General features: G+C 46.8%; 1 protein-coding gene across 1 annotated transcript in view; it reads left to right on the plus strand.

Annotated features, from left to right (window-relative positions):
• The window catches only part of UBAC2 (UBA domain containing 2), a gene marked incomplete at both ends in the record, with an annotated part of 146,426 nt that overhangs the window by 96,750 nt on the left and 27,122 nt on the right, over nt 1-22,554 (plus strand). The window contains one exon of the mRNA XM_080689928.1: nt 17,107-17,352. Within this exon, the coding sequence (XP_080546054.1) occupies nt 17,107-17,352 (246 nt within the window). The remainder of the gene's footprint in view (nt 1-17,106; nt 17,353-22,554) is intronic.

Below are 22,554 nucleotides of genomic sequence, written 5' to 3' on the forward strand. Positions count from 1 at the left end.
CGTGGTGGCACACACTTGTAATCCCAGTACTTAGGAGGCAGAGACAGGAGGATCGCAGGACAACCTTGGCAGGTAGTGAGACTCTTATCTAACAATATTCTGTTTCAAAATAAAAATAAAATAATCCTGGGGGTGTAGCTTGGAGGTAGAATGTCCTGGTTCAATCCTCAGTACCACACAAAAAAATAACCTCCAATTTATGAAAATAAATTTGTAGCTAGGATATGTAGAGTATAGTTTTTATTTGTTTTTGTTTTGTTTTGTGTGTTTATATATGGTACTGGGGATTGAATCCAGAGGTATTCGACCTCTGTACTATAACCCCAGCCTATTTTATTTTTTGTTTTGAAACAGGATCTCACTAAGTAGCTGAAGCTGGCCTCAAACCTGCCATCTTTCTTTCTATCTCAGCCTCCCAAGTACTGAGATTACAGGCATGCATCACCACCCCTGGCTGGGGAGTATAGTTTTTGTTACGGATTGGGAGAGTATGGTTTGGGGAAACTGTTCCCCGGGAACCCCTGCTAGGGTCCCGGACACACTTGCCCTGAACCCATAACAAAAACCTAAAACGACCAAAAGCGGGGGGAAAATGTGGATTCTTGTCCTAAGCTAAGAATAAATATGCATAGCTTGGACAGTGGCTGAAGATTTAAAGAAGTTTAGAAATACAAAGGATAGGTACAGCTCCATATCAGACTGGCATAGACGAGTGACTCAAATTAGTACGCCGAAGAACTCCAGTTTACTGAGTGTCTTTATTCCGACCAAGTCCTGGCAGGTCCTTTGATCTGTAGATATGCTGGCCCTATCTCTAGCCCAGTTTCTCTGCTGTCTCCAGCCAGATTTGTCCCGGAAAGGGGATGGGGGCTGCCCTTTTGTTTTACCCCCAAGATGTGTTAAATTGTTTCTCCAGGATCTGGGATTTCCTCCCATCCCTGGCTCCAGCTTTCTTCCTTCTCTTTAGAAATGTAAATTACAAGTCCCTCCTTTTTGCTGGCCCTGGCTTTCTTAGTATAAACGATATATTTTTAAAATTGGAAATCTTTCCCAATACTGGTACATTAATACATTTTAAAACCTCTTCACAAGACTAGTACAGTTTTAATTTCTTTCTGGGATAAGACTAAATTACAGGGCAGATTGATAAGAATATGTATCACTTCAAAGGCAAAACACTTGGAAATAGCTGTGCATCGCACTACAGGCCCCTTAAGTCAGTCACTACCATATCCTTGTTTCCTGAGACCGCAACCCACGCCTCGTCCAGTGTGCCCTTCCGGAAGCCTCTCTCCTCTTTCCTTCTTTTAGCTCCGTTGGTCCTTTCATCAAGGACTTGATCCTTCAGCTGATGTGCTTCCAGCCCAAATTCTGGGGATCAAAGTCACTTTGTTTTCCCCACCCTAAATATTTTCACACCTACCCAGGACCATGGAACTCAGCCCCATTGGGGGGCCATCACAGCACCTAAGTCTTGTGGTGGCTTTGAAGCAGGGTCTCATTGAGTTGCAAAGGACCCTCAGTAGGTAGCTGAGGCCGTCAGAGCCTTGTAGCTTTGGGACATCCAGGGATGGTCTGGGGTTCAGTTGTCAGGCGCTCCCCACTGCCAGCTTGATTGACAGTGACTTACCCAGCCTTTGGACGACCATAGCTTTGTAGTGAGAGCTGTACAAGACGTGCCATCTTTTCCATGCTGTAATTCAAGATTACTGTCTTAGTCATGATCTTCAGTCGTTGTTTGTGTATTTTCTTGAAGCATTCACGAATTTTAGAACTACCTTATTGTATGCTATTTCAATGGATTAGTTTACTACTGATTCATTTACTCTTGATATTCATTGTCTTTATTAACTTATGTGACTGGTTTATTTTAAAACATCTCATTTTCTTTCCTTATTCTGTTTTTAGACTCCTGGTTTTAAATTAAGTGCCTGCTGTCCAACCTCAGAAAGTTTCATTTTGTGACATTCAGTGCTCTAGAATTGGAAGTTGTATTTTTCATCTCTTTGTAGTCTTTTTAGATTGTAAAATGTGTGTATTGTGATCGCACTGTTTCTTAGCGCACATCTTTAACAGGTAGTGAGGTGCCTGTTTTCACGTATTAAAAGGAATCTGAAGATTAATGAATTTTTTAAATAAAATCCTTCCTTTCACAAAGGTAAATAGACTTGCACTGTGGTTGGAATATAATGCCAAGATGAGTTAACATTTGAAAGGATCTCACTAACAAACACTTCTGACCCAATGGAATTTTCACCTTGTACAGTAGCTAACTCAAAGTTATTGGGTCCTATTATGATCAAAAACATGTTCGTGTTAACCGTGTTCTTTATTATTATCCCACCATAATTGGTGGCGTATTTGAGATGATTGATAGCAATGCCAATCACCTCTCTCCTTAGGCTATCCTGTGAATGCTAGTGTTTGTTTTGAAATTAATGCATATTTTTATTCTGGCTTTCTCCAGAAAATCCATTTTTGTTATGAAATATTTCATGGAGTATGGTATACTTAACGTCAGGATGATTATAAAGGAGGATATTAGAGTTGCCTGGGAAAGTCTGGCTCGTCCAGCCCTGGCTACAGGAACCCCAGTCTGAGATTCACAGAACCGCAATTGGCTTGTTCCAGGTATCTCCGCTTAACTCGGCTTCTCTTCCCATGGCGATAACTGACTTCCCCTTTTTATTTTGATCTTTACTAGAAGTAAAATACTAAAAACTGAAGTCCATACTACCATAAAGAAATACACAGAGATGGTGTTCAGTGTTGGGGAATGTTAGAACACCTATTGATGAAAGCATTGAAACCAGCCGTTCTCGTAACACACTGGGTGTTATGGAAGTGATTTGTTCACTCTGGCAATGAATGTGTGTTTTTTGGTTATGTGGTTTGTTTGTGGTATTAGGGATGGAATCCAGGGGCATTCTGCCTCTGAGCTACACCCCAGCCCCATTTTATTTTTTATTTGGAAACAAAGTCTTGCTTAGTTGCTGAGGCTGGCTTCAAATCTGCAATCTTCCTGGCTCAGCCTCCCAAGGACTGGGATTACAGGGGTGCAACACCGTGCCCAGCTTACTGTGTTTAAGAGAAAGAGCATTTTTTAAAACAGTACGTGTGCAAAACATAAGCCATTTGTTAGATCTTAGGTCATAGAAACCAAAAACATTTACTTCTGCTTCTCTGGAAAGCTGCCAGTTTTGGATTGAGTTTATTTTGTTTAGTAATTATGGTTGATTGCTTTGGGCTAGGCTAGTTTTTCTTTCTCCTGTGACATTCATTCTTGTGTAATTAGACATCTCTGAATATTTAACTTTAAAATTTCCCAGCAGTGAAAAAAGGGATTTGGCCGGGCGTGGTGGCGCACGCTTGTCATCCCCGTGCTTAGGAGGCGGAGACAGGAGGATCGCGCAGGTTCAAAGCCAGCTGCGCTGGCTTAAGAGACCCTGTTTACAAATAAAAAAGTATAAAAATAAGTCTGGGAGTGTAACCCGGAGGTAGAAGGGCTTCCAGGAACCCCAGTACCACCAAAAAAAAAAGGGGGATTTGAAACTGGGTGTGGGTGTGCACGCTTATAATTTGGGAGGCTGAGACCGGAGGATCTAGGTTCTTGGCCAGCCTCAGCTACCTAAGTGAGGCCTCTTGCACTCAGTGAGCCCCTGTTTCAAAATAAAGAATAAAAAATAGGGCTGGGCTCGGAGGTAGAATTCCCCTGGGTTCCCCCCAGTACCGCAAAAAGAGGGGAGGGGATTTGATTACTTCAGTGTAGCTGGGTGCAGTGGCGCACGCTTGTAATCCCAGTTCTGGGGAGGCTGAGACAGGAGGAGCGCAGGTTCAAAACTAGCCTCAGCAATTTAGCATGGCCCTCAGCAACTTAGTGAGACCCCATTTCAAAATCAAAACCAAAATAGGGCAGGGGGTGTAGCTCAGAGGTAGAACGCCCCTGGGTTCCATCCCCAGCACCACCACCACCAAAACAAAAAAACAAACAAACAAAAAAACTACATCAAACAGTATTTTACTTAGTAGAAACCACTTGTCTTCATTGGTGTCACAGACAAATATGAGGACTACATTATTTCCTTGGGTGGAGAAGAGCAGGCTTAGCTTCCAGGGCCGCAGGAAGGTGGTGTGCCTGGGCTGGCGCTCACTCTTCACTTCTGTTCTGTGATCCCTGGGCGACTGCACCTGCTGCCTAGGAAACATGGGCGTGCCCTGGCGCTTCCTAATGGCCCCCAGAGTGTGCACATTGTCTATTGTTACGTGGTTCTCCGTGTCAACACTTACTGTTCTCAATATGGCAGCTTTCATGAAAGGCTGCCAAACTGGGACTCGAGAGCCAGGCCGTGGAGGCCGAGTGGAGTATCTCAGTGAGCACAGGGCCGCACCTTGGAGTGAGATGCCTGTCTCCATCCTCTCACACCGTTGTCTCCATCGCTTCTTCCAAGTGTCGGTAGTGAAAGACCTTCCACAAAGTGAGATCTCTCTATCTATCCTCAATTCCACTGGTCTTGTTACACACAGTTTCTTTAAGGAATTAAAGAAAGCTCCGCTCACTTATTGAACTTAAAAGTTACTTTTGCGGTTCTGCTGGGAGCCTTGGAGACGTCTAGATCCTGGCACTTCTTCATTTTCAGAAGTTTGTGAATCATAGTAATGAGTCATTACCACTGGGATGGGTTCTGATGTGCCCAAAACTGAGGCCTTGCGCCTTACCAGAGTCTGGTGTGATTCAAATAGAAAGGGCTGCTCCGGCTGGTTTTCTCTGTTTTACATTGCAGCTATTCTTCAGTATTTGGTCCTATTTCAAGCTACTGAAGATCAAATTACATCCAGGCATGAGGGTACATTCCTGTAATTCCAGTTTTGGGGAGTCTGAGGTAGGGGGATTGTAGGTTTGAGGACAGTCTCTTAACAACTAACTTAGAAATAACCCTTGGCAACCTAGCAACGCCCTATTTCAAAACAAAAAATCAAAAGGGCTGGGGGGGATACCTCAGAGGTAGAATGCCCTGGGTTCAGGGAGCGTGCGCGCGCACACACACACACACACACACACACACACACACACACACACACGAGCAAGTGACCAGGTAGACCTATGCTCTGTTCCAGGCGCTCTGCTCCAACACGTCCTTTATTGTACCCACTTTCTACTTTTGTTACTTGTTCTACACAATACACTAGACTTTGATTATCTTGTGATCAGGCAGCCTCAGTGTGGAAAAAAATCTGTTCCACCCAATCATTAGATTAGAAATGTAGATGGACAGATTATTGAGAGTTTTGAATGTGGTCTGAGTTTGGATTGCTCTCTGCAGGCTGTGGAGAGCTTTAAAGTTTTTCACACACCTCAGATGGTGCGAGATTAAAGAAGGCTTGCAGGGTCGTAAATGACAGGGAAGGGAAGGTGCTATCTGGAAGGAGTCAGGATGGCTTCTTTGTGGACTGTGATTTACCTTTGTTTCTCCTCTCCAGAGTAGTTTTAAAGACAAAAAATAAATAAAACATTGTCTTATAACAATACCTGTGAAAGATGGAAATAGCGCAATTTACTATGGTGATGTCAGCTTCCTTTGGAGTGAGCTGTGGGGCCCTGGCCTGCTTCCTGGGTGGTGAGAATGGTGTCCAGGCCCTTGACTTCTGCTGTGCTTGTCTCCCTCCTCCTCCTCCTCTTCCTCCTCCTCCTCATCATCATCATCATTATTTGTGTGTGTGTGTGTGTGTGTGTGTGTGTGTGTGTGTGGTACTGGGGATGGAACCCAGGGGCATTCTACCTCCGAGCTACATCCTCAGCCCTATTTTTTATTCTTTATCTTGAAACAGGGTCTTACTGAGTTGTGAAGGGCCTCACTAAGTAGCTGAGGCTGGCTGCGAACCACGATCCTCTTGCCCCAGCCTCCCGAATGCTGGGATGACAAGCATGCGCCACCCCGCCCAGCTTTGTCATCATTATTTATACCTTTTTCCCCTGAATGTCTTCTTCAGATTGACCAAACAGGGTCGCAGAGCAGCAAGGCAGATAACTCCTCTGATGCTCACGGCCTTCAGATAAACTTTAAGGACTTAGATTATTTTCCAGCAGAAGGCAGGCAGTGAGAGAAATCCAGAGCAGCAGCGCTGTGAGGCTGCTTGGGCTGGTGAAGGAGGCCAGGCGTGGCAGTTGAAGATGGCGTCCCTGGGAAGCATTCGTCCTCGGAGCGCTTTTACCCTTGTGTACCCAGAGCAGCAGTTGTGCCTCCAGCACTGAACGGAGTGCTCGTCGTCCCTGCACACTTGTCCTGCACACGCATCACACACTTGGCCTCGCCTCCTCCCTCCCTCCTGCCCTTCCGCTCTCTGGCCGCAGGTCATCTGGACGGCTCGAAGTCATCCGCCCTCCTGTGGCATCCGGGTCCAATGGCTGGGGCCTCACTGAGCAGGTGTTGCCCAGGGAGGTGCCGAGGAGTAGACATGTAAGTTTTAGCTCAGTGCAGTATAAATGGAATTACACAGATGTCTGGATTAAGCCGGAAGACAGAGTGCCTTATAAACGATCGCTCTTAAACTTTTATTTCTGCAATTGGTCTCAGAGCTATAGGCCACAGCCCGGGCTCCCTTCAAAGCCCTTGCAAAGCATGGCACCGCCTGTGCGCCCCGGGTGCCACACACTCCAGCAACACCGGGCACGCCACTCTTCCCAGACACCTCATCCTATCCAAATTCAAATATTATCTGTTCAGGTGTTTTTGTTTGTTCAGACTTCTCTGTGTAAAGTATCTTCAGCCCCTCTCACTGGGCCGTCCCCACGGGCCTCCATGTGTCTTGTTAGCGGGCGCTTAGACTGTTTCAGTGTGGTGCTGTGGAGGGCGGTAAACGTTGGAGTACATGCGTCTCTCCAAGACTCCGATTGAAGTGCTCCGGGGTGTAGAGCCAAACTGGGATGGCTGGGCTTCTCTTTTTAGGACCCACATACTGCCTGCCTGTCTGCCTTCTTTTCTGTACTGAGGATTGAACTCAGGGGCATTCTACCTCTCAGCTAGATCCCCAACCCTTTTTATTTTTTATTTTGAAATAAGCCTTGCTAAGTAGCCGATATAGCAATTATATTATGCTTTATGATTCCCAGGTCCTAGCATAATACCTGGCATTTGGTAGACATCCTATGAATGTTGAGTTTTAAATGTTGATATAATCAAAAGAAAACTGTCTGTGTTCTAAAGCACTGTCCTACTGTGTGTTTGTTGGGGTGCAGTCTCCTGTATTCTGCCTCATTGGGCTGCTGGTTGCCTCTGAGATGGCCAAGTACCTGGGCTTCTCTGGTTAGAATTGGGGGCGCTGGGGTTCAGGTTGCAGGATGGATGAATGGCAGAGCTGGAGCAGAGGGTCCAGTTCCTGTCCAGCAGGCCCAATGCCTTCCACCACACAACTTAAGGCGTTTATCCACGTCCATTCCAAGCATAGGATACTCACAAAGCTGTCCTGAGGTCCTGCCTGAAGCACACCAGGATGAGCCTGCATTCATTATCCACAGAGACACACACTGCTAGAGGGCCACCTTGCATACAAAGTGTTAAAGTGTCCAGCTGGGCGTGGTGGTGCACGCTTGTAATCCCAGTACTTGGGAGGCTGAGACAGACGATCACAGGTTCGCAGCCAGACTCAGCTACTTAGTGGAGCCCGCCTCAACTTAGTGAGGAGACCCTGTTTCAAAATAAAGAATAAAAAATAGGGCTGAGGGTATAGCTTGGAGGTAGAATGCCCCTGAGTTCAATCCCCAATACTGGGGGGAAAAAAAAAAAAAGATTAAGTGTCCAGAACCTCTGAAAGACAGAATCAACAGCAGTTTTCTGCAGCCTTCCCTAGGAATTCCCTGGGCGGACCAGTCTCCAGGAAAACTTGATCTCTTTGGCAGCCTCTTCTCCATACAAAGAATTTGGCCTTGGGCCACACTTTCTCTTCAAAGATCATTGAGATATTTGAGTCTCTCCCTATGCGGGGCTAATTATGCAGCTCAAACCTCCTCAACAAACTTACTGCCCTGCACTATGAATCTGAAGTGAAGAATGGCTTAAAGAAAACTTAAAGGCTAATTAAAATCTATTAGGCTGGTTTAGTAGTGCTGCTAGTGAACAGTTTAAAAAATGGAGATAAGAGGGTACCAAGAAGCTACCATAGCTGTAGAGATGGCTGGTAGATATCACGTCATTTACAGCCCAGAGCGTTTCCCATCAAGAGACTGAAAGTCTTGAATCAACTTTGATTATCTCTTCAAACTGCTGGGTTTTGTTGAAGAGTCCAGTGTCTTCTTTAGGGCTGGTTGTATTGATATCTCTCTTCTGTCTTAGTGGTAGCCTCTGCAAAAGGACTGTGGTAAAACAAGTGCATATTGTTTTTAAGTGTGTGTGTGTGTGTGTGTGTGTGTGTGTGTGTGTGTGTGTGTTATTGGGAATTGAACCCAAAGGCATTCTACCTCTAAGTTACACCCTCAGCCCTATTTTATTCTTTATTTTATTGTATTTATTTATTTTTTGGTGGTACTGGGAATGGAACCCAGGGGCCTTCTACCTCTGGGCTACACTCCCAGATCTGTTGTATATTTTATTTGGAAACAGGGTCTCTTAAACCAGTTGAGGCTGGCTTCGAACCTGCGCGATCCTCCTGTCTCAGCCTCCCAAGCGCTGGGATTACAAGCGTGCACCACCACGCCCGGCTATTTTATTCTTTATTTTAAAACAGGGTCTTGCCAAGTTGCTGAGACTGGCCTCAGACCTTCATTCCTCCTGTCTCAGTCTCCCAAGTATTGGGGTTACAGGTGAGCACTACCAAGCCTGGTTAATCTATTATTTTTTTAAAAAAAAAAAAAGCTTATTAACATTAGTTTTTCAGGTAGAAACATTTTCTAGATATCAGTAGTTTTATATTGTTAAAAGATTTTTTTGTTCTGCAAAGATCCTATGCCTTTTATGAAACTTGAAAACTTGTATTTCTATAAATGTCTAGGTCTTTCTACATCTGCACATTTACTTTTTTGAATTTTTTTTCCTTTTTGTCTATTAGGATATCACTTCATGCAGTAGAATTTACAAGTTTGTAAGTATACAGTTTTTCCAGATGGAAAGCAGTCCCCTCAACCCTGCAAAGTTCCTATATGTCCCATTGACCTCTCTCCCCACATCCCACTCCCAGACCCCCCAGGTACATGCAGATCTTTATGTCATCTTAGTTTTGCCTTTTCTAGAAGTTCACACCTTTGCAATTGTGTAGTGTGAAGTCCTTAGCTTAGCATGATATGTTTTGTATTTGGTATTCTCGATTTGGGGGCTTTTTTCTGTTGCCCAGGCCGGCTTTTGTTTCCTGGGCACAAGTGATCCTCCCACTCACGTCTCCTACATCACTGGACCCCAGGTGTGGATCCCCTCACCCAACAAACATGATGTGCATGGGAGCCGCCTGTATTTCATTGATGTTTTGCTCATGATCATAAGTGTTCACATGTGGTATGCGTGCACCGCAGTTGCTGTGTACGCATCACCAGCTGCTGCACACTTGGGCTGCCCTCAGGTTTGGGTGCTTGCTTATAGCGCACTGTGAACATCTGCGTATGTGTATGTATGATCATGCGTTTTCACTGCTCTAGGACTGGAATTGCTGGTTCATGTGGTAATATGTATTTAACGTTAGAAGGCCTATTATAGTATGTTACAGAGTGGCTGTACCTCTTTCATTGCGACCATTACTATATGAGAGTTCCAGTTGTTCCACGTCCTTGTCGGCACTTGATACTTTGAACCATTGGAGCGTTAGCCACTCTTGTGTGTAGTGGTATCTTGTGATTCTAATTTGCATTTTTCTAATGCCTAGCGATGGTAGGGACCTTCCCGTGTGCGTAGTGGTCACCGGCACAGCTCTGCTCTGGAGGAATGTCTATTCAGATCTTTTGCCCGTTTTTCCCATTTGATTAGTTCTCATCTAATTGAGTTAAAAGAAAACTTCATGTACTCTGGACATAAGTCCTTTGTTGGACGTGTTTCATAAAAATTTTACCCTAATCCATGGCTTGTTTCTCTGTATCTTTAACTGTGTCTTTCAAAGAGAAAAAATTTTAAATCTTGACTAATTTATTCGTCAAGATCATGTTACCCATGATCAAAAGTTTGTATTTTGATGTCCTATTTTAAAAGTTTTTGGTAGTCCACTGTCACAGAAATTTTCTCTACATTTTCTTCTAGATTTAGTCGTTTTGTTGTTATATTCTGTAATAATGTTTGATTGCGATTCTTATAAAGAGTTGAGTTGTGGATTATTTAGGGTTTTTTTTTTACCTGTGTGACCGTGTCATCAGGAAATCTTTTATTAAATGTACTTTGCTTCTTCCATCCCGATCTGTACCTTTTCTTTTTCTCACCTTACTACACTAGTTAAGACATCTCGTGCAGTGTTGAATAAAAGCCTAGAATGGATATCCTTGCTTGTTCCTGAACCGAGAATAAAACCTTTGAATTCTTCACCATTAACTTTACAACTGTAAATGCACAAATCGCTATATCTTCATTTACATTTAGTTTACTTTTAATCTTATATAAGAAACAAGTTTCAACATAAGCCCATTTCTTCTTAAATCTTAACTTAGTCCAGTGGCCACTCCTAAGTGCAGAGGACAGCCTCCTTTGGATTGGACTAAGTTCTGGCACCTGACCCGCAGACTGTCAACAGACACTCTGGTAGAACCTCTGAAAGGCTCCTTAGAATCACCTTTTGTCTTTTTTCTCTTTCCTTACCTTCTTCTTCCCACTCCCTGGTATTCAGTTAAGATAGTTGGAGGTTTGTGTTTTGTTTTAGGAAGAAATAAAATCTCCTAAATTAATCACTGTTGTTTAAGAGTTTCTACCTTGTACAGTTGACCTAATCCTCCTGATACTTAGCTGAGTGAAAAAGAAAGCTTAGAGCATCTTTCTGAGACAGTTTGCTAGAAACTAAAAATCTGTGAAACCAATCTAATGCTGTCCCTGTTTCGATTCAGATCCCCAAGAGCCAAGAGGATATGCGGAGTTTTAACTTGATACCTGAAACCTCTCAGCTGCTGTCATTCCTGTTCCCTCATGAAAGACGTGGGAGGCCTGTAGCGACCTCCGTCTGAGTGATTTTTGCACTTGAGGAACATTATAACAAGATTCATACTATAAAAGCCAAACCACATGGTTCTGTAGGTCATGAAAAGTATGATCCTTTCAAAATTAATCACAAATGACAGAAATAACTTTGGCCATCCCTAATTTGCATATGCATTCTTTGGGTGACAAATTAAGGACTTTCCAAAGTTCCTTCTTTCTTTTAGTGTCTTCAGAACAGGAGAAGTGCTCAGAAAATACAGGGTCTATTATGGCAGGGAATTTTCTCTTTCCCCTTTACTGTGTCCCAATGTTTTGAACACAGCTGGCACACAGTAATGCTCAGTAAATATTCGCTGAAGGAATAAAGGAGACCAGTGGGTCTTTCCTAGGGCCTTGAGCTCACACGAGTCTGTCTGCTAGAGCCCAGACAGAGGCAACATCATTCTCCCAGGAAAGCAACCCTTGTTTGTCCAGTTGGCCATTCAGTGTTGGGGTGTGTGTGTGTGTGTGTGTGTGTGTGTGTCACAGAGATACTAGGGATTAAGCCCAGGAGCATTCTACCTCTGAGCTACACCCCCAGCCCTGATATATATATATATATATATATATATATATATATATATATATATATATATATATATTATAGTATTTTTTTAATAGGATCTTATTAAGTTGCTGAGGCTGGCCTCCACCCTGCGCTCCTCTTATCTCAGCCTCCCGAGTACGGGGATTACGGCATGCGCCATCTGGCCTAACATAGGTTTCTGGCCCTGTGGACATTGAAGAGCCCACAGGGGCTTCATCTGCACGGCTGCCTGGTGGACTTGGTCCAGCCACGGTTGGCTGGAGAAGGGTGTCAACACCTGGGTGCCGTCGCCGGGTCCTGGTTTCTCACCTCTGCCTGCGGTGGCATCAGGCTCACACTGAAACAAGCCAGAGGACCACGGAGGCTGACTCTGTAATGAAGTCTTCACGTACTTTCCACCCAGCAGATTAAAATCCTCATTGGCCTAGTAAGCCTCATTTCATCACTCTCTTTCTGAAAGTATTAATCATCTGAAACACGATGCCCATGGCTTTTAGTGCTTGAAAAAAATGATTTTCTCTTTTGCATTCTCATAATATGAGGGAATAGTTTCCACCGTTGGCATTTGGGATGTGCCCGCCTCTAACCCAGGGCCTCAGCCTGGCGCTTTGGCCCACGCTTTCTGCAGGATGTGGGCCCGATGTTCTCTGCTGCCTGACCTCTGTCCCTTTTGCCAACCAAGGTTCCTGATTCCCGTGTGCTCGGATCCCAGCTCTGACCGGCCGTCCAGACAGGCCCTCGCTCTGAGTTCCCTTTGCTTGCACGGTCGTCTTCTGCCTCCTCCTCTTGGAGGGCCTCCAGTTGGACCTGTGGCTTCCCCAGCTCTGAGGGCTCACAAGCCCCCTGGTTAGTTTCCCCAGCCTGGTGACATGCGCATTCCAGCCTGTGGTCGCGGGTGTGTGTGTGTGTGTGTGTGTGTGTGTGTGTGTGGTTTTTGCTGGTGTTTGAAACCAAGGCCTTGTCCATGCTGGGCGAGCACTGTCTTGCTGAGCCTCAGCCCCAGCTTCAGCCCATTGTCTGCTGTTAAAGCCTGTTGATGGCTTTCAAGGAAAACGGTCTTGTTCTTAAGTGTCAGTACAAGAAGAGTTTATGATAAATAAAGTTAAATGGACTGTGTGAATGTAAGGTAGCATAATAATAAGTAATATTTTCAAAGTTTCTGGTGGTAATTAGGTAAAATTTGAGTGCAACTAGGTGCAGTGGCCCAGGCCTGTAATCCCAGTACTTGAGAGGCTGAGACAGGAGGATTGCAGGTTAGAGACCAGCCTTGACAACTTGGCAAGACTCAGCAACAACAAAAACCCTCATTCAAAAATAAATAAGCCACGCATGGTGGCACACGCCTGGGAGGCTGAGATGGGAGGACCGTGGTTTGAGGACAGCCTCAGCTAATTAGGCCCTTTGCAACTCAGCAAGACCCTGTTTCAAAAAAATAAAGAATAAATAGCCAGGCGTGGTGGCGCACGCTTGTAATCCCCACGCTTGGGAGGCGGAGATAGGAGGATTGCGCAGGTTCGAAGCCAGCCACTTGCTCTGGCTTAAGAGACCCTGTTTCCAAATAAAAATATAAAAATGGGTCTGGGAGTGTAGCCCGGAGGTAGAAGGGCTTCCAGGAACCCCAGTACCACCAAAAAAAAAAAAAAAAGAAAGAAAGAAAGAAATAATAGGGCTGAGGGTGTAGCTCTTGAGGTAGAATGCCCCTGGGTTCCATCCCCAGTACTGAAATAAATAATAAATAAATAAATAAAATAAATAGCTGGGAGGGATGTAACTTGAAGGTAGAATACTCCTGAGTTCAATTCCTAGTAGCACCAAAAAAAAAAATTTAATGCAATTATTCTATTATTCTTACCCCCATCTTGCCATGGAGTTGGGTGGTGTGATTATCAAATGTTTATAGGAAACTAAACTTTTAAGCTCTGTATGTCTTAATCCCTTGTGAATATTTAAAATACTTCACAATGGTGTTCTGTTTATCTGACCACTTGCGGCCTTGCTGGCTTGCCAGAGGCAGGCACAGGTGAGCCTCTCCCTCCCTCTGACGGTTCCTGGTGCCTGTGGCCATCATCTTTACTCGGCTGTTGCAGCTTTACCACTTGGTGTCCAGTTTAGAGCGACCCACTGTAGAAATGGAGTCATAATGCAGCAATCTCGTAATGTATGTGTGGAGGAGGTACTGAGGATTGGGGCCTTCTTCCTCTGAGCCACACCGACAGTCTGCGTGTGTGTGTGTGTGTGTGTGTGGAGGGGGGAGAAAGAGGGAGAGAGAGGGGAAGAGGGAGAGGGAGGGAGAGAGAGAAAGAGAGAGGGAGGGAGAGAGGGGGAGAGGGGGAGAGGGGGAGAGGGAGAGAGAGAACAGGGTCTCCCTGAGTTGCTGAGGGCCTCACTAAGTTTGCTGAGGCTGGCCTCCTCCAACCTGTGATCTTCCTGTCTCAACCTCCCAAGAACTAGTATTACTGGTTTGTGCCACCGTGCCTAGCCCAACATGATGTTTTAAAATTTTAAACCTTAAATATTCCTTACAAATTTGAGGATTGGCATTTACATCCCCACAAAACACCCTGAGATCTTATTTTGAAATATATGAATTTATGTATTAACTTAGTGAAAACTGGTATCTTCGCATTCCTGGATAGTAGTATATTATTACTAAGGTTTCTTTTAAATATATGTTTTGTTATACTTTTTAAGTTTTTTATCAAGCCCTCACATAATTTTTATTGGATTTGTTCTAGTATCTTATATTCCTAGTATATTGGATTTATTCCTAATATCTTGTATTCCTAGAATATTATACTCTCTGCTGAAAGGTCATTGTCTTTCCCATCTAGAACATCTCTTCTCTGGTTACTTTGACGGATTTCTTTTTGTCTTAAATACAGTGAATCTAAAAGCAAATCTTAACCAGGTGTGGCAGGTGCACACCTCTAATCTCAGTACCTGAGAATTTGAGACAGGAGAATCACAGGTTCAAGGTCAACCTCAGCCACTTAATGAGACTTTCAGTAACTTAGCCATGACCCTGTTTCAAAATAAAAAATAAAAATGGCTGGGGACCTAGCTTAGTGATAAAGTGACCCTGGATTCAATTCCCAATACTGAAAAAAAAGAAGTTTTTTTAAGTAAATACCATCCTCCTATCCTTTTGGGACTTTTGCATTTCCACTCTGATTTATATTCTGAGTTTTGGAAAGCCCTCAGCCGTCATGTCTGTCTGTCTTTCTTTCTTTCTTTCTTTCTTTCTTTCTTTCTTTCTCTCTCTCTCTCTCTCTCTTTCTTTCTTTCTTTCTTTCTTTCTTTCTGGTGGTACTGGGGTTCCTGGAAGCCCTTCTACCTCCGGGCTACACTCCCAGACCTATTTTTATATTTTTATTTGGAAACAGGGTCTCCTAAGCCAGTGCGGCTGGCTTCGAACCTGCGCGATCCTCCTGTTCTGCCTCCCAAGTGCGGGGATTACAAGCGTGCGCCACCACGCCCGACAGCCGTCGTGTCTTTAAATGGAGCCCACTCGCCCTCACGTCCCCTCTCGCCCCCTGGCCCCCACACTGCTGTTCTGTCCTCTCCCTGGTGTGGGCTGTGCTGGCGTGGGCCATTGACTCTGGAGTAGAGAGGGGAGATGGGGCAGCGCTGCCTCAGGAGGAGGCGGGCGCATCTCACACACACCTGGGTCCTCCCCCAGCGCCTGGCTCTGCCCTGGAGCCTGTCCAAGGCCCCGGAGCCCCTGCAGGCCTTTGCAGTTTTCCCTGCGTGCCCTCAGTGATGCCTACCTGTACCGTGCGCTTTCCATTTTATTAGTGGCATTCAGAATCACAGGTGCTTTCTAGTTTCATGGACCATGGGCCCGTTCCTGTTTTCATTTTCTTTGTTGTTCTGTACCTTTTCAAGAGGAGGTGTGTGGCGTATTTGAGGTCCAAAGGCCTCCACCAGGCACTCTTCGGTCCACTGAGCATCCTGTGCCTCTGTCACCGCTCCAGGTATTCCCACGAAGTCAGCAGCGGCCTCCAGAGCCACAGCCAGCGGGCGGCTCTGTCTCACTGGCTGCGTTCCACATGCCGACCATTCCCCTCTTCACGCACTCTGGGATCACTGATGCTGAACTAGTTCCCTTCTACGCCCTGGCAGCCCCTTCTCAGATTTCTTTATTGACATCTACTCTATCCATCCACAAAATGTCAGTGAACTCCTCCATTGGCTCCACAGTCTTTCCCAGTCTCGTGTTACACACCTCTTCCCCCACAGGATCTCATCCAGCCCCTGGGGTCGAATGCCATATGATTCCCAGCACCTCCCACATCCTCATCCCTGCCCAACTCTCCCTTGAGTTCCAGATTTGTATACCCAGCCGCCCAGTTGGTAGCTCCACTCAGATGCCCGATAGATACTCCAGGCGCATTCCTGCAGAGCGCTTGCGTCTTCTCTGCCTAGAATGTTCTCCCATTACTTCTTTTAGTCCCTGGCACGCCGTTGCCCGTGAGATCTTCACTCCAACATCACTTCCTCTGAGGGCTTCCCTCGCCCCGAGCAGGACCGTACTCCAAGCCACCCCTTTCCTGCATAGAACTCGTCTGAGGTTGCTTTCTGCCATCACTTATTGGCTGCCTTTTCTCAGCACTGGCCACTGCTGCTTCTGTAAGAGCAGGGCCTTATGGATCTGTTCCCTGTAGTATCCTCAGTATAGGAGCTCATTAAACCCTGCCTGCTTCATTTAAGTTGCATTAACAAAACACCAAAGGATGTTTTTCTCATATTAGGTAGAAAGTTGTTAAATGCTCTTCTTTGGCATGAATAACTTCTTATCCTTAGAATTAAACTCATACAGTTAGATCTTTTTATAAAGGAATAGGCATGGTCATGTCTACCTAGAAGACATAGGGAACTTTAAGACTTCTCTTTCCATATAAATGACCTTAAAAGGGGAAATGGAGCCCATACAATTGCCCGGCCTATCGTCCCAGTACTTGGGAGGCCAAAATAGGAGGACTGTAGATTTAAGCATGGCACAGTCACATTGTGAGACCCTATTTCAAAATAAAAATAAAATAGAGCTCAGAGTTAGAATGTCCCCAGGTTCAGTCCTCAGTACCAGACACACTCACACCAAAAGCTGAGAATAGGTTGGTTTGTAAAGAGAACTGTTAATTGCTAATACTAATGAGGAGTAAATATCTAAGGAAGTCAATACTTTAAACATTACTTAAATACTATATAAACAAAGCCAAGATTTTAGATTGCTGCTTTTTCCTGATGAGCATATTTTATTAATTTTTTGCCAATTTGTACTACTTGAGGCATTCTACAATTTGGTAGGGCTTTCACTTATCACCCAGCATCATAAAACTAAGAAAAGTTTTGCATTTTTCCACCTCTGTGTCAACTATATTTAAAATGTGGTTCCATTTGAACAATCCAGCCGACTTTCTCTTGTAGATTTCTGGCATGTGCTACGACAGCAGAATGTTCCAGGTTCACCAGGTGCTCCGCGTCCCCAGCTGGGTGGCGCAGTTCTTCTCCTGGACCTTCGAGCCGCTCTTCTCGTCTTCAGAGCCCACCTCCGAGGCCAGGGTTGGGATGGGAGCCACGGTGGACGTCCAGCGGCAGCAGAGGATGGAGCAGCTCGACCGGCAGCTGATGCTCTCCCAGTTTGCACAAGTGAGACGGCAGAGACAGCAGCAGGTAATGTCCTCACAGTCAAAGTGCAGAAGCAGCCAAGTACCATTAACACACCTGTGATCCCAGTCCTTGGGAGGCTGAGATCGGAAGAGCGTAGGTTCGCGGCCAGCCTCAGCAGCAGAGGATGGAGCAGCTCGACCGGCAGCTGATGCTCTCCCAGTTTGCACAAGTGAGACGGCAGAGACAGCAGCAGGTAATGTCCTCACAGTCAAAGTGCAGAAGCAGCCAAGTACCATTAACACACCTGTGATCCCAGTCCTTGGGAGGCTGAGATCGGAAGAGCGTAGGTTCGCGGCCAGCCTCAGCACTTTAGCGAGGCCCTCTGCAACTTAGACCCTGTTCCAAAATAAAAAATAAAATAGGCTTGGGGTGTGGCTCGGAGGTAGAAAGCCCCTGGATTCTATGCCTAGTCTACGAGAGAAAGAAAGAAAGAAAGAAAGAGGAGTTCAGAAGCACCCAGTGGCCCAAGTAGTCTTGTTGTCTGTGATTGTTCATGTGACAGAGACACACTGTATCCCTCTGCTTTGTGGTGTGGATTTGACATGCTTCCAGACTGAACAGAGGTCTCCCATAGTGGCTATACTTACTGGGTTTTTTAAAGGTGAAAAACAAATTGCCGCTGAACGATTGGTCAAACTGGACCTTTTTGTTCCACTTATATTAGATAAGCACTATTTCTTAGAGAAACACCAACCTAGTTAACAAGACACAGGGTATTTATCTGCGTTTATAATCTTGTAAAAGCCACAGTGTCTTCCTGTTAAAAAATGCTAATCATGTACTATGGATGAAGAAGATGTAAAGCTCATGATTTTTCTTGATTGAAATGAAGAGAATACAAAGGTAAAACAAATAGTAAGCGAACAACCAACGAGTAGGTCTAGTAGTGATAACTCGTCATCCATTAGCAGGAACCGTTGCACCTGTACCTATAAATACCACAGAATCTGGACAGTCTGGTACCGTGCGTGCTCGGGAACAGGGAAAGAGGGCCACGTACAGCAGGCCAGCATCTCGGCCTCATCTTCCCTGGACGCATCTTGACCCGGCACACTGGGCTCTTGGTCCCACCTGGGGATCCATGGACATGGGTTCTCTCCTACCATCGCAGGATGCAGGGGGTGGGTCTAAGTGTCACAACGGCCTGGAGAAGCGAAGTCAGCCCCTGTCCTGGAGCCCAGTAGGGTACAGGTTTCAACATTCTGCGTGCTGGGGAGAAGGGACAGGGGAGTGGGAAGAGCAGAAGTTGTTGCTGACAGACGTACTTGACTTTGAAGCGGCTCTGGAACATGCCGTAAAGATGCCCGTGATGTAATGAAGGGTGGAAGGCGGGCATTCCTGTCTTGGAGCACTCAGAACTGGAGGTGCAGATGGCGGAGTCGCTCCAGAGATGAGCACCGGAAGCAAAGAACGGCTGAGCTGTGCAGGGAAGGACAGCGTCCAAGGGGGTCTGCGGATGAAGCTCATGTCTGGCGGGAGGAGGTAGATTCTGCGAGGAAACTGGGAGGAGAATGAAGGTCAGGAACTCAGTGGTTCGCTCTTGCCTGGCACAGCGAGGCCTGGGTTCCGTCTCCAGAACTGAAAAAAAAGGCAAAGAACAAAGGGTGTGATCTACCGCCGCGATGGCTCCCCGGCAAGGCCTGCCCGCGGATCCTTCCCCGCGTCTCTGGCATTGGGCTCCGGGCCACTAAACAGCTGTTTGCTGTTCATGATGTGCTGGGCTCGGTGTGGCCTCTGCCAGGGCCGACAGGTGTTCCCCAGGCAGGAACCAGGTCAGCCTACACCAGCAGGCAGAGCATAGCCCGTCCCCACCGCCGCGGCTGCTCTGATCACGCGCCAGCGCTGGGGTGGCTGGCAACAGAGCCGCTGGCCACTCGCCCCTCCTCCTGGGCACCCTGCCTGTGGTGCGGCCCCTGTAAAACAAAGCCCTCGCGCCCTGCGAGTTCCTTTGGCCACATCCCCTGGCCTCCTCTTCGGCTTCCGTTGTCCCCACCTTCCAGCCCCCTAACCCGCCAGCCGTCTTGCCGCACCCAGAGTATCTCGATCCTGTCTGTGTTTACCTCGGCCTCTCCTCTTCCCTCACAAGTGGCGGCCGAGCGCACCGTCCCTCGGGAGGACGTCCCCTCCCGGCTCTTTCAAGGGTCCCCTTGGGTGGAGCTACACGGAGCGGTGGTCGCTCATTACCACCCTGTCCTCGAGCCAGATTGGGCCACTATCCTCGGCCACGTGGTCATCAGGGCCGATGTGTGGAGAGGCTGGGCGCCGCAGGGGCCTCTGGCCCGGCCCATGCTGGTCCCAGTGTGCCGCTGCCATCTGACCTCAGGTTTTCTCACTCACCAGGCCTCCCGCTGCAGACACCACGGTTGTGGTACTTGGCTCAGACAGATACTTGGTGCTGCGGCAGCTTTCCTTTTTTTTTTTTTTTCAGTGCTTGGGCTGGAAGCCAGGGGCATTGATTGTACCTCAGAGCTATCCCCCAGCCCCATTTTTCATTCTTTATTTTGAAACAGGATCTCACTGATTTGCAGAGAGCCTCACTAAGTAGCTGAGGCTGGCCGCGAACCTGTGATCCTCCCGTCTTAGCCACCCTAGTACTGGGATTTCGAGCATGTACCACCATGCTGGCTTGCAGCAGCTTTTTGCAAGAGCAAAAGAGCACAGCTCAGTGCTGTAGATGCGGCGCCACCCAGGACCCTAGGGGCCGCTCCTTCCTCGTGGCAGCTGCGGGCACCACCTGGCTTTCTCCAGCACACATGCTTTGAATACCAGGGCGTCTTCCAGGCCCCGGCCTCCCACTCACAAACCTGTCCCCCACTCGTGCATGAGACACACGCCCCTCATAGACCCCTCAGGCCGCCCTGCACGGTGAGCTCATCAGACTGTGAACTGACCTGCTTCTAGTTAGGGTTTGTTTTGCAGTTTTTGAAATTACATCATCATTATCATAAGGGGAGTCCTATCACCAATGAAGATGGAAATGTAGTCTTTTTTTTTTTTTTTTTTTTGGTACCAGATATTGAACCCAGAGGCATTTACCTCCAAGCTATACCCCCAGACCTTTTTATTTTTCTCTTTGAAACAGGGTTTCACTGAGTTGCCTGGGCTGGCCTTGAACTTGTGATCCTCCTGTCTCATCAAGTACAGGGATGACAGGTGAGTGCCATTGTGCCCGGCTGCGGCTCCTTCCTAATACAAGCCAGTTGCTTCCCCACTCCCCTCTGCCTGGGTCCAGTCCCCCCAACGGCATTTTTTAAGTGGTACTGGGGATTAAACCCAGGGGCATTCTGCCTCCCAGCTATACCCTTAGCCCTATTTTATTTTGACACAGAGTCTCACTACTTGCCCTCATCACCAGGATGATGAGAGTCTCACTACTTGCTGAGGTTGTCCTTGAACCTGAGATCGTTCTGTTTCAGCCTCCCATGAGGTGAGATTACAGGCCTGTTCCACCATGCTGGCCCTCTTCATTTGCCTGGCTTCCACCAGAAGCTTCTGCCCAGTCTCTGCCACCACCTGCCCCGCAGCGGCCACCGGCAGGTTCTGGGACACCACCTGAGTCCCGGTCCCGGTGGTGGCTCTCCCTAGCAGTCCTGGTTGGAGCACAAGCCCCTGCTGCTCAGCACCCTCTCCTTTCCACAGCCCACGGCAAGCCAGGCAGAGCCAGTGGCCATTCACCGTGGCTGCACGTTGTCCCTTGCCCTCTGGCCTTCACATCGCCCTTTGCTCAGGCTGCACCCCACTGCAGCCCTGAGAGGCAGAGCTGGTTACCAGCGGAACCAGCTTTGTGATTGAAAGGTGTCCCCCCCACCCCCCAAAACTACCTCAGGGTTACGCTCCCAGACCCATTTTATATTTTTTTATTTGGAAACAGGGTCTCTTAAGCCAGCTTCAAACCGGCGCAATCCTCCTGCGCTGGTTTGAAGTTGTGGGGAGAGGTGCTGAAGGCTGAGTTGGTATTCTGTGGCTGTTGAATAAATCAGCCATGTGCCTGCACAGCGAAGCCTCCTTCAAACCCTAGCAGGGCATGCTTCAGAGACCTTCCCATAGCTGGGCCCAGCTTCCCCGAGGTAGTGCCCCAGAGAGACAGGAAGCGGCACACCCCCTCGCATCCGCCACGCCCCCCTGCCTGCCATCTGGCTGTCCAGCCCTGCCTTCCTGATAGCCTTTAGAGCATAACTATTTCTCCAAGCTCTGTGATCACACCTGAGCAAAGGGCTGTGGGACCTTGATCTGCAGCCGGTTGGTTGGAAACACAGGCAACCGGGCTTAGTGTCGCATTTGGTTACTCTGGGGACTCTGACACCAGCTCCATGGGACAGTGTCACATTAGGTCCTGAGACATCAGATAGTGTCCCCTGGAGAATTGCTTGGGGTGTGGGAAACGCCTCCTCCAGGAACCTGATGTCAGAGTGTTGTGTTGACTGGCCTGTGAAAGTGTTAAGGAAAAAATAGATTGTTTTTCTTCAGGAACCCATATGTTCACAGTGTAAAGCAGTCCGACATAAGAAGAAGTTAAGAGCTGAGTTGACAGAAGGATCTATACACTAACAAGGTTGTCATGGGATAACAAAAGCTACATAAAATTAATTTATGTGCCAGAAGGATCTGTCAGATATTAGTTATTATTATAGCTGTGGGAATCTTTTTGTGCTCTCAAAAAGTTTTAAAGACAGTCCTGCTTTGGGAACTAACCTGAAAGCTACTACTCTTAAAAACTTTAACTTAGCTGGCCGTGGTGGCACACTCTTGTAATCCCAGCATTCAGAAGGCTGAGATTGGAGGATAGTGGTTTACGGACAGCCTCAGCTACTTAGGCCCTTCACAACTCAGTGAGACCCTGTTTAAAAAAAAATAAAAAGACTAAAAAATAGAACTGGGGGTGTAGCTCAGAGGTAGGATGCCCCTGGGTTCCATCCCCAGTACCGCAAAAAAAAAAAAAAAAAAAAAAAAAAAAAGCTTTAACTTCTGGATCCTGGCGTGGTGGCACACACTTGTAATCCCGGTACTTGGGAGGCTGAGATACAGGTTCAAAGACAGCCTCAGCAAGTAGTGAGACTCATCAATCTAGTGAGACTATTTCCAAGTAAAAATTTAAAAAATAGGGCTGGGGTTGTGGCTTAGAGGTAAAATGCCCCTGGTTCCCATCCCAGGACAATCAATCAATCAATAAATAAATGTATGTTAAATTTTAAAAAAAGTAGCCGG

The sequence above is a fragment of the Muscardinus avellanarius genome, assembly GCF_963383645.1.
Source record: "Muscardinus avellanarius genome assembly, chromosome: 2".
Taxonomy (NCBI): domain Eukaryota; kingdom Metazoa; phylum Chordata; class Mammalia; order Rodentia; family Gliridae; genus Muscardinus; species Muscardinus avellanarius.